Here is an 11,257-nt window from a genome sequence, read left to right on the forward strand (position 1 = left end):
AACACGTTTCAGTTTCCTCAGTGTCTAAGCTGACAATTAAATTTTCAAGCCTGGTTCCATCAAGCCAGCCAGCCTCACATTAGCTTGCTATCCTCTCTAAGCATGCCAATTTAATACTGGAAGGGTACCTTCCTCGAGACATAAAAAGCACTGTGGAGTTTCAAGAGAAGATTACAGTACGCCATTGGAATTTTCTGACTTTATCTAAAACCCTGTAATAAGTCATATCAAAGATTTTTGTTCCCCTCCCCTACAGCAGAGGTTGCAGCTAATTTGCCTTGAAGAAAGTGGCTTCAGCGAAGTGGCTTTGAACAAAGAAAATGTCTCCAGATGGTTTGAGTGAAACACCATCTGAGCGTTATCATCTGGGAGATTATTCGGTTCACATTTTGACAATATCCATGCACGTTTTGGCATGCTGAAAACCTGCTGAAAAATAATGCCTTAGTGTTTCTATTTGAAAACATTTTTAAATAATTGTGTCTTTTCTCTGCCTGGTCAGAGGTTAGCCACTTAAGATAAAATCTAACTGGGTAAAGAGAGCAGCAACCCTGGGGAAGGACAGATAGTACAGAGAGACCAATGCAGAGGTTTGCTACCGCCTGTCTGTAATAGCAAGCTTTTAATGGAGCTCTCAACTGAGCTTCAACAATGACTTCTGCCTCAGAGCAAAAGTCTTTAATGCAATTTATCAGGGCTGCACTAACAGTCACGTTTGCAAAGGGAGGTTATTGTTAACGGTGAAATGAAACAGAGAGGAGGGAAGGTGACTATTTCTGCAACAACTAGCAATAATCTACAATTGCAATGATGGAAAACAGTACCCTCCGAGCAGTGCAGACTAGCCGAGATTAAAATAAGATTTCAGAATCGCAGCTTCTTTTCAAATTAAAACAGATAACGCAAGTTAATTATTGCCCGAGATGGGAAGGAAGCTGAGCAGTATGCTAATGCTCCCCAAACCGGAAAAGACACAAAGGCAGCTCTTCCTCTGTGTTAACAGGTTTTCATTTGGTTGGGGGGTTTTTTAATTCTACAATCTTTCTCTGGGATGCTGCACAGGGTCCTCTGCAACTTACCTCAGGGCAGCAGCATGGTACGTGTCAACGTAATCTGAAATGAAGAGCTCTCGATTCTTGATCACTGGGTCTGTGATAACAAGCTCTCGTCCAGAGTCTGCAAAAAGAAAATGACACGCTGGCTGCAGAATCCCAAACCAGCTACCTCTGCAGTTTCCCAGGCTCTTTGTAGATTGAAGCCTGAGGCTAACACAAACACACAGAGTTGCCAATATGCCCACATTATCCTGATGTTTTAATCATTTGAATATAGTTTTTTCTATGGTTCTCACTATAGGCATATCTGAGGGCCTCACAGATGATAAAAAAAAACTTGTACTTGCCATACCAGTCAGGCATGGTAGCAACGTTTCCCCCAAATTCTACAAAGGGCTCGCTCATAGAAACCCCAGCACTTCGCATCTCCTAAGCGGCGTGCTGGAGAGAAACAGATTGTCTGGGTACAACTGGAAAAAAGTGCCTGGTCTATCAGGCTCTACTGGGTGAGCACCTTCCTCCACAGCCCCTCTCCCCACATCTGCCATGTCTATTATACACAGTTTTCTACATGAGTCTTTTTGATCAACATTTCTATCACCTTCTATGGCAGAGACAGAAAAAATAGTGAACACTAATGCTACTAACATGGGGGGTTCCTCGTTTTTGTTCAACGACTATCCTATAAAGAGGATTTATTTTTAGTTCTCTGCCTCCGCCTCCCTCACCCCCCACCTCTCTCTCCCACCACCCGAAAGCATGAACTATTAAAACAACATCCATTATGGAACTGATCCAGAAACATCACGAGTCACCAACTCTAATTTTTTTAAGTAATTTAAACTTCTATGCCCCTGAGCAGATTTCACCTCAACCCTTCACCAAGTCCTGTCTCTCTCTTTACTAAGCAATGAATGGTATCATTGAGCTGTGATGAACATTTGTTTTCTGGTTTAAAATGGGAATAAAACTCCAGTCCTATGTAAAATCCTAAATGCAACCTTAGTTGTTGGATCGCTAATGACATCTTTACAATCCCAACTTAAACACATAAAAATACTTTTTATATGCCCAGTGTTACATAATCAAAGCATTAAAGTTATGAAAACATGTTGGCTTTCCCATCATGCTTACAACTCCAACATTACATATTTAAACGGGACCAGTAAATACTGAGGCACACAAAAGCGCTCTTCATCATGTCACCAGTAAGGAGAAAATCTGCATAGATCTGTAATACTACGTGCCATCTGTGCAGATATTTAAAACATAATTGTATATAACAGTTCACCTCCCAAGATCTTCACTGTTTTAGAGACAGCCTCAAAGAACTTCCCAGGTTGCAAAAGTGAACCAAGTTTTACAGCTGGTCGGGGGGTGGGGAGAATTATCCTGGAAGCCTTAAGCATTCCTCTTTCAGACACCTTTAAGGAGGCCAATGTTTATTATTTAATTCAAAAAAGAAGGGGGAAACCAGTTAATACTACAATGTGCATTTCCTTGGCAATATTATCATCTGACAAGCCTTAACATGATAGGATAAAGCCAAATTAAATGTAAGCAATAATTCAAAATCGCATTATAGTATGGCAGGGGCACCCCAAAGTAAAAGGGGCTCTTGATTCATCCTTAATGCACCTTGATCTAAATGGTAACTATGTGTGATACCCCAAAAGCACTCAAGAAAGCCCAGTAATTTTACCAGTAAATTCTTTCCAAGTAAAGCAGCAAGGTGTTTTTAGTAATATTTTTTATTGGACTAACACAATGGAAGAGTTTCCAAAAGCTTGTTTAACATTTCTACCTATGATAAAAAGATATTACCCAAAAAACAAAACAAAACCCTCTTGCTTATTGTACATTCCCTGGACTATCACAGCCACAACATCACATTTAGCTTTTCAAGTAGAACATTAATTCAGTTACCATATAGTATATAAAGCGTAGCTGAGATGCATCAACCTGCAGCTACTGCTAGGGATGATATGCAAAGCGAAGTAGACCACAGTTGCCAAAAGACATCATCTTTTGTGTTTTAGCATGTTGTTCACATTGATTGTTCCTTACCTGGTCCAAACGTTTTCCACGGACTGCTCAACATAACCACACGACTCCAGTTAAGTCCTGTACAAAAATAAGTTACGGCTGACGCTGTAGAGCATAACTTACCATTCTCATTGTGTCGGTCCTGAACCAAATGCTGATAGACTGAATCTGGGACTTCAGACTGGCGATAGTACCATTTGACATTCATAAGCAGATGGTCCCGTTTACTCTGAAAGAGAAAGTCTAAGGCATTACTGAACAGGAATTCAGATCTTGGCTGCCACAAAAATCTTCCAGAACTCAAGTAACATTGAGCTAAATCTGAATTAAGGAAAATCAAAAATATTTCCATGACAATGAAACCCAGGGGCAGTAGTACTTGTGGCACATGTGCTTTCCAAGCTGAATAAGACTAAAGAAAATGAGCACGCCATTCACATCCATGTGACTCGGGCTATGTACACCTGACTAAACACACCAAACCATCAAAAAAATCTCAACAAAAAGAACCATACAAGTAACGAGGTGGCAGTGTCCTTAGCCTCAAACAGCACCACGTCATCTTCTTATCCATCGACTTTTGACAAACCAGAAGCAATTTTAGCCAGACACAAGAGGAGAGAATCACTTCCAGCGGGGCTACTTGTGAACAGCAGTAAAATGAAGATCCCGGAAACCCTCCCAGAGAGGCTGCTTTACCCATTGTGTTGTGGATTTTCTCTTGCATCTTTTTTATGCCCAGACGAATGGGACGTTGCACATTAATCCCAACATTTAGAGGGTTGGCATATTTAAATGCTTTAATAAAGTCAGATTCGGAAATTCACCCAGAACAATATCCTCACTGAACTGGTGCTACTTTGTTCAACAATCCAACTACTGATTAGCCCCTTCTTAACCCAAAATTAAAATGTAAATACCGTGCAATAAGAGAATAATTTTTAAATAAAAAAGTGATTGCACACATAGAGTCTTAGCTCCGGTGAGCCTTTGAAACCATGGCTAGCTAGTCCTTTCCACCACTCCTGAACACTTAAGGAAACACAGCAAGGCCTAAAGGAAAATTAACATTCTTTCAGAGTGAGGCAACTGCAAGCAGAGTGTTTATTTTTTTGCACTGCGGCTCTCACACCACTTCCAGAAGTGCCCTTAAAAAATGCAAATTTAAAGTTAAAATCATACATGGATTTTTTCCGTCAGGAAGTTCTTGCTGTCCTTCCAGCCCACATTCGCTTGTGATAGCAATGTCTGTGATTATTTAATCAAAAACACACAGGTCTTCCAATTACACACGGTTCTCTAAGCCAGTGATTAAAAAACACATGTAATACCATTAAAAAGCCAGCTAGTGGCAGCATTGTGTCAGAAAATGGACCCACACACAGCAATAATACCCTGTGTGCCATACACCATAAACCTTAGAAACATTAAAAAAAAACCACCCCACAAACAGCAATGAAAACATGTCCAGGCTTTTTATAAAAGAATCTGGACTTTATTACAGTTTTAGAGGAATAGCATACCTGCAGTCAAAGATACAAAAATGTGTTTGATGCATGAACAAACTAAGTCTGGGAGGCAACAAGAATTCCTGCTGCCTTTCAAACCCATAAGATAAGTGATCACTGACTGACATGACTACCTTGAAATAAAAACCTAGGCTGCCTAGCCTTTATGAAATGTGTCTCAGTTTTAAAGAAAGGAAGCATAACTGTGGGTCTAAAGGTTATGTTGTCCCTTTAATGCAAGTGCATCATTTTACTGCTGCTAATGAGAGTTGCGTGCAAGCAGTGAGGGGGAAAAGAAGGTTAGTAGGCAGTAACATCAATTCTTTGAGAGTTCGCTCTGGGAATTCCCAGTTGGAGGATACGTACGCCGGCCTATTCCTGCAAAGCTTTACCAACTTTCTGCTCCAGGTTTCCAACCACTCCGCACAGAAGAAGGGGTTGAGAAGTCGTCTCCTACCAGCTCAGTCTCCTTCAGGAGGACAAAACATCCCAAGGATGAAGGGGTGATATTTGAAAGGAAGTGTGAGCATGCAAAGGCAACTGCCTTTAAAAAAAAATGTTAAGCATCCTTCCTTCAAGGTGGCCTCTGCATATTTCCATCTGTGGGATCTAGTGAATGCTCTAAACCTCAAGAAGGTGGCATGCATGATGAGTTGGATTTAGATGGAAACAGTGCAACTACCCTGCATGGTCCCCAGCCACCACATATGCCCAGTTGAGGAGCGGTGGAAAGCAAGTAGCAGTCCCATGGGTTTCTAAGATGACACTCCAGAGGGTAACCTGACAGAGCAAGCTAACAACCTGAGACAATCCATTGTGAATAATGCATATAATCTGTACCAGCACTCCGCTAGATAAATATGGGCTAAACAGACTTTAGGTGACTTTCCAAACACCATAAACCAGTTCACACCAAAAATCAATGCTCTCAAAATATCGGATAGAAAGGATGTTTCCCCAATGCTAATTTGGGATACCAGTAGCCTGATATAAGTGGAACACTGAATGCTCTTAGGTAAAAATGCTGGATGACTGCAAAAGCTAAGGTTTTTTCCCCCAAAGACGGCCATGAAAGGGGTTCAGAGAGAAGGAGAAGAAAAGAGGTCAGCGGCAAACCTGCAACCTGTTCCTCCGGCAAATAATTGCAAATTAAAACACTCTCTTCTGAAGAGACAGAACTTTGAGCACTCTCTCAAAGGTTAAAAAGGTATATCCAACATCAAAATTGAGATCTCTTGTGAGAAAGGCTCTCTGACTGGTGGACACATTAACCAGTCCTCCAAGGAGTCTAGCAAGAACAGGAAAGCTGAAGACTTCACAGTTGACATTTGGTGGTACAGCAGATAAGGACACACTGACTGATGACAGACAGGCTTGGGACAAATACTTTAAAAACACCAGATAGTCCAAAAAAAATTAATGAAATGATGGCAAAGCATGGGAATAGGCTGTTATCTGCTGACCCAAAAGAGAAGGCTGTTTCCAACTGGGGGAACATTTGAGTAAGAAAAAGCTTTCTTGGGTTACAGCAAGACAGTCTACAGGCTATATCAGAAGTTAGCCATGTGTGGCAAAGTGGGACTCCCCAACTAGCCACAGTGCTAGTTTCCCTACTGGCCTTTGGGTATGCCACCCACCTGACTCGCCTGCCATGCCTTGTTGTTAATTAATTAGGATATTAATTAAGGTGGGAGGCTGCCCATTCTTGCCCTGATACCGGGGGTGCTATCTGCGGCTCCGTTCCTCCCCTACACCGCAGCCCAAGCCTGGCATCCAGATGACACAGTGCTCCCAGCCTTCAGCCAGACCAAGCTTAGGCCTCAGACATGCACACATTCATACCACCATCCTCTCACTAGGGCCTCTCACTCCACCCTCTCTCACAGGGTCTCTTTCATACATCAACATCTTATACTGCCTTGCTCCCTCTTGGAGCGGGCCCTCAGGCTTTACCAAGTTTGTACCTTGGGTGGCAGACATACCATCTTTTTGGGCCTCTCCTGCGACCCTCATCGGGGTAGTGGCCAGCAAATTACCTGACCAGGTCTAAACTTGCTCTGGCCCCTTCCGGGGGCAACTTTATACATATAAACATACTGGGCTCTCAGCCCTCTGGTTCTTCTCCCCCACTGGGGTCCCTCCTCTCTGCTCCCTTTCTAGGGCACCCCTCACCGGGGTGTTCTTATCCCATACCACGACTGGTGCTCCGGGGTCTCACAGGGATTCTCACTCCCTGCCCCCACCCAGAGCAGCAGGTCTTTGAGCTCACCTATAGCTCTTACTTTCGACCCACTTGGCCCCCCAGCAATGGAGGACTTACCGAGGTCAGGACTCACCCCTCACTCTCGGACTGAGCCCCCTTACTCAGCCTCTGGCCCAAACTACTGCCTCAGGCATCCGGAGTCATACCTAGGCCTACTCCCTTCACTCGGGGCCACAGGGCTTCCCTCCCTGGTGGGCTCAGGTGGCCATAGCCATGCCTGGCCCCAACTACATCTCCTCAGGGTCCTACACCCCACAGGGCTCAGGTGGCCACAGCCATGCCACGCCCCCACTCTTCCTCCTCAGGGTCTTACTCCCCACAGGGCTCAGGTGGCCTCAGCCACGCCTGGCCCACTACCACCAATGTTGCATGACTCACCTGAAGGTGAGGGCTAGGGTTAAGGTGCCCTTACTCACCTTTCACTGGGGTGGTAACTGGAAACTGGTATTTCCTGGGGGCTCCCGCACCACCGAGAGCCCCACCAGGCCACCCACTCCCTACAGGGTGCAGTTTTAGGTCATGCCCAGGACCAGGAGCCTCCTAGCCATCCCCTACAGCTCCTGCCCTTACCTCCAGGATTGTTATGGAGCCTTGCAGCCAGGCAATGTTCCTGCCTGGGCTGCCAGCAGCAAACTGCCCCATTTATATGGGCGGCCACAGATCTAAAATGGCCGCCGCAATCAAGCACCTGCTGGCTGCTTGGCTCCACTCTTAAAGTGGCAGGCACCAACAGTGCCCTGCCACACCATGCCACATCATTAAGATTGCTAGGTGAAGTGACTGCAGAGTAAAATGCAGAATGAGACCATCTGACTGTGAGGTTGGTATAGGATGCAATACAGAATCTGTAAAGCCAGTGGATTCCACATTTGCTCTACCTAAGCTGGAGCAATACATGTATATCTTAGGTGATTTTACTCCTTAAGGGTTTGCCTTCAGAAGGAAGGTGGCTGGGTAAGTGTGTAGCCCCAAGAAAACCAGACCTGTTACCTATCTCCTGTTTAGAAAAGGGCTTCATGCGTGCCTCAGGCACAGGAGGTACCCTGGCACCTCAGGCTGATGACAGAAGCCAGGGACCCCAGAGCCTTCCTTTGGAGAAGTGCTGGATGGAGATTACAATTCCAGCACTGAAGACTTCTGTTCCCTTTCTCCCACCTTTGCAGGATGGGGACAGGATCCTGAACCAGGAATGGATGCAAGGCCCTTCCTGCTTCACAGACCGCCATCAGAAAGGCAGCTGGGAGTCAAGTGTACATGTACTTTTGTGCCCAAACCACAGAAGGCTCAGCATGAGAAACAACTCTCTGGGGAAGAGCCTTCCTCAATGGCACAGCAGGCAGTTACACATACAACCACAAAGACAGGTCATAAAACATGCTGCTCTTTAAATCCGCTTCCCTCCCCCATGTCCCTTTATATCTAAAACTGCAACAGAACAGAAACTGCCTGCAAATGCCCACTTTAAAAACCAGAGGCAGCACTAGAGCAAGAAGTCAGTAGGCAAGCTTTGGACCAAACAAACAAGGAAAAGATTTCCTGGCACACAGCAAAGCCAGCCAGCGAAGGAAGGAAGTGAGGCAGTTAAGAGTGCATGGCCTTGCATAACCTCAGCTCAGCCCACTCAGTGCTGTGAAGGGTACTGCTGTAATCCCAAAGGGCGCTGCTTCCTTGGAAAACTCCTGGAGCTCAGCAGCACCGCAGGAGAGGACACCTCACAAGTGGGGATATGGAAAGAAGGGGATCATAACAGTCTTGTTTAATCTCCACTATGCTTATCAAGGGCAAAGAAGTCATGTTAACACACAATAGGAGCAGGAGTCTGGATAGCTGGGCTCTGCTCCAGATCTGGGCACAGATCATCTTTGCAATCTTGTCCAAGTCACACAAACAACCTCTCGCTCTCTGCCTCAGTTTCCCAAGGGACATCACATAATTATCAAATGATTTCTTTAGCAGGGGTGTTGCGATGTCAGTTAGTGTTTACCAAGCACTCTGAGATATTTGGAGAGAAAATACCAGAGAAGGTCAGAATGCAATGTCTTGCACTGAGGCATGTGGGCCTTGCCCGTTCTTTTCCTAAAGGAACCAGGAGGGGTTTTTATTGGTTTGTTTTTAAACAAATCCATGACTGGTGCAATGCCCTGTTCCTGCTGCTCACAGGCTGCCACACCCAGGAAATCCAGGACATCATTTTCTAATTTGAAAATAATGACAAGCAAAGTAAGAAAATAATTGTAGGAAAGTTTGGGAGCAAGCCTGAAGGAAAAGGGGCATATTTACTCAGACCTTTTTACCAACAGAAAGCCAGAAGCCTTAAAGGTTTAGCTTCATCCCGAGTACACAATGGCCTAAACACTAAGGGCCCCTCTACACATTACAGTTATTACACAATTAGTTGGTTAATTGCACAATTAACTGAGACCAGCTATAAGTGCAAAGTGCTTATCACACCATAAAAAGGTCTAACCAGCTATAAAGTTAGACCTCAAAAACGTGTCCTAACTTTATAGCTGGTTGCTATCCAGCTTTAATCTGCCCATTTAGCAAGGTCTGCCCATGTGACTGGCAGCGCCATCAGCTGAATGGGCTCCCAGCCGTAGGGTGCTCCATGCACAAGCCAGGACTGAAAGTCCTGCACCTGCTGCAATTGCTCAGCTATGGGGGCACACCATGCACCCCTAGGACTGGGAGATCCCAGTGGAGTGCCCCCACGGCTGAGACATTGTAACAGCTGTGGTCTCCCAGCTGCTGGGGTCTGTGGAGCGCCCTAGTGCCCAGAAGCCCCCTCATCTGAGGGCAGGAAGGTGCGATGTATGTGTGGCATGGCAGGACGCATGACTGCATAGCTCACGCATTAGATCCCATTGCGCCTTTACCTGCACGTGTGAAGGGGCCCTAATACAAACTAAGATATTCCAGGTTCTTCGAAGGATGTGAAATGCTTGTTCACATCCATCTACCGAGGATTCTTTCCCATGTCCGCTGGTTTCTCTTGCTTGTATTTTTTTTTGTTTTCCAAACGTAAAAATATATATATTCAAGGTCTACATCCTCACTGCTTCCCCAGCTACTTTATTACAACTCAACAGTTTCAACAAGAAGTGGCACAGAGATCCAGGTCAGCATGAATAACAGGAGGCAGCAATCTCCAAACCCCCAAAGCAGCATTTAAATGAGACTCTAGAAAAGGCCAGTGCAATCTGTGGGCCTGATTTAAAGAGAACAAAAGTTTAAGAGGTGAAGATGAAGCCTTGACTGTAGCTCATTTCCAATTTTGTTGGTTATTTCCTCTGCAGTTAACATACAGAGGAGATCTCAATACATCTTAACATTTAGAGTCAGTGCTTCCCAAACTTTTCCTCAGCATGACCCCCTTTACAACCCCCTTTCCTCAACAGGACTCCATTTCCTCAGCGTGACCACTCATTCCCAAACCACAGCCCTCCACCCCCGTGAGGTGCCCCAGGGCTGGGGCCCACAGCACCCTACCCCCAAGCAGTGTTCGAGCCCTGCTACCCTCCCCCCGGGGGCTCCGCAGCCCAGCAGGTGGGACCCAGCACAGGAGGCAGTGCCATGCTGCTGCCAAGATGAGGCACCCCCACTGCCCTTCCAGCAGCACCTGGGGGCACAACTCCATGCCACTGCTGCTGCCGTGCCCCATCTTGGCAGCTGTGGGGGGGCACCACTCCCTCCTGTGCCGGGTCCTGCCCGCTGGCCTGCGGAGGAGGCTCCTGCCCAGAGCTGGTCCGGCCCTGCTGCAGCCCCACACCTCGCTGTAGGTGCAGAAATTTGGGGGAGGGGGCACATGCGCACCCAGCCACATCACCTTGGCACCCCTGCCCTGGTGCCTTGTGCTCCCCCACTACCCCACCACGTTGCTTGTGCCCCCTCCCCACCCCCAGACTCACCTGGAGGGAGCTGCTCTCCACTGCTGCTTGGCTGACATGTGCATGTACACATGTACATGGCACCCCCCACCCCACCCTCCAGTCCAATCTCCCTTTCCCGCTCCCCCCAGCAGCCCAGACTGCTGCCAGCCTGCAAAGGAAAACTCACATTTCCCCACATTTTTCTCCTTTAAAGGAGAAAATCATGGATTTCTCCTTCTAACAGAAAACCCTGTTAAAGGAGAAAATACAGTTTTTCCACAGTGAATGGAAAACCCAGATCCCTGTTTATCGTGACCCCATCCACTGATGCTGTGACCCCATTTGGGGTCACAACCCACAGTTTGGGAACCACTGTTCTAAGCGATGGGTCAGCCCACTTTTAAAAAAAACTCCTTTTTTTTAAATGAAGAAAGAGAAAGGGTTTCCAATATAACCTCTTCCTCCGGCTTTGCTGCTTTGTTGCTTGGTTGTAGGAACGCGTGTTGTAGAACTCCG

General features: G+C 46.1%; 1 protein-coding gene across 6 annotated transcripts in view; it reads right to left on the minus strand.

The window, feature by feature from the left end:
• RERE (arginine-glutamic acid dipeptide repeats) overlaps positions 1 to 11,257 on the minus strand; it is a 327,292-nt gene that overhangs the window by 118,330 nt on the left and 197,705 nt on the right. For all 6 annotated transcript variants that reach the window (XR_003091768.1, XM_025191600.1, XM_014525590.2 and 3 more), the window contains exons 4-5: positions 3,225 to 3,330; positions 1,080 to 1,176 (exon numbers count right to left, since the gene is read on the minus strand). Coding sequence is in view for 5 of the 6 variants with exons in the window: in XM_025191600.1 (XP_025047385.1) it covers positions 1,080 to 1,176; positions 3,225 to 3,330 (203 nt within the window). In the remaining variant the exon portion in view is untranslated. The remainder of the gene's footprint in view (positions 1 to 1,079; positions 1,177 to 3,224; positions 3,331 to 11,257) is intronic.

The sequence above is a fragment of the Alligator sinensis genome, unplaced genomic scaffold (genome assembly GCF_000455745.1).
Source record: "Alligator sinensis unplaced genomic scaffold, ASM45574v1 scaffold457_1, whole genome shotgun sequence".
In the NCBI taxonomy this organism is placed as follows: Eukaryota; Metazoa; Chordata; order Crocodylia; family Alligatoridae; genus Alligator; species Alligator sinensis.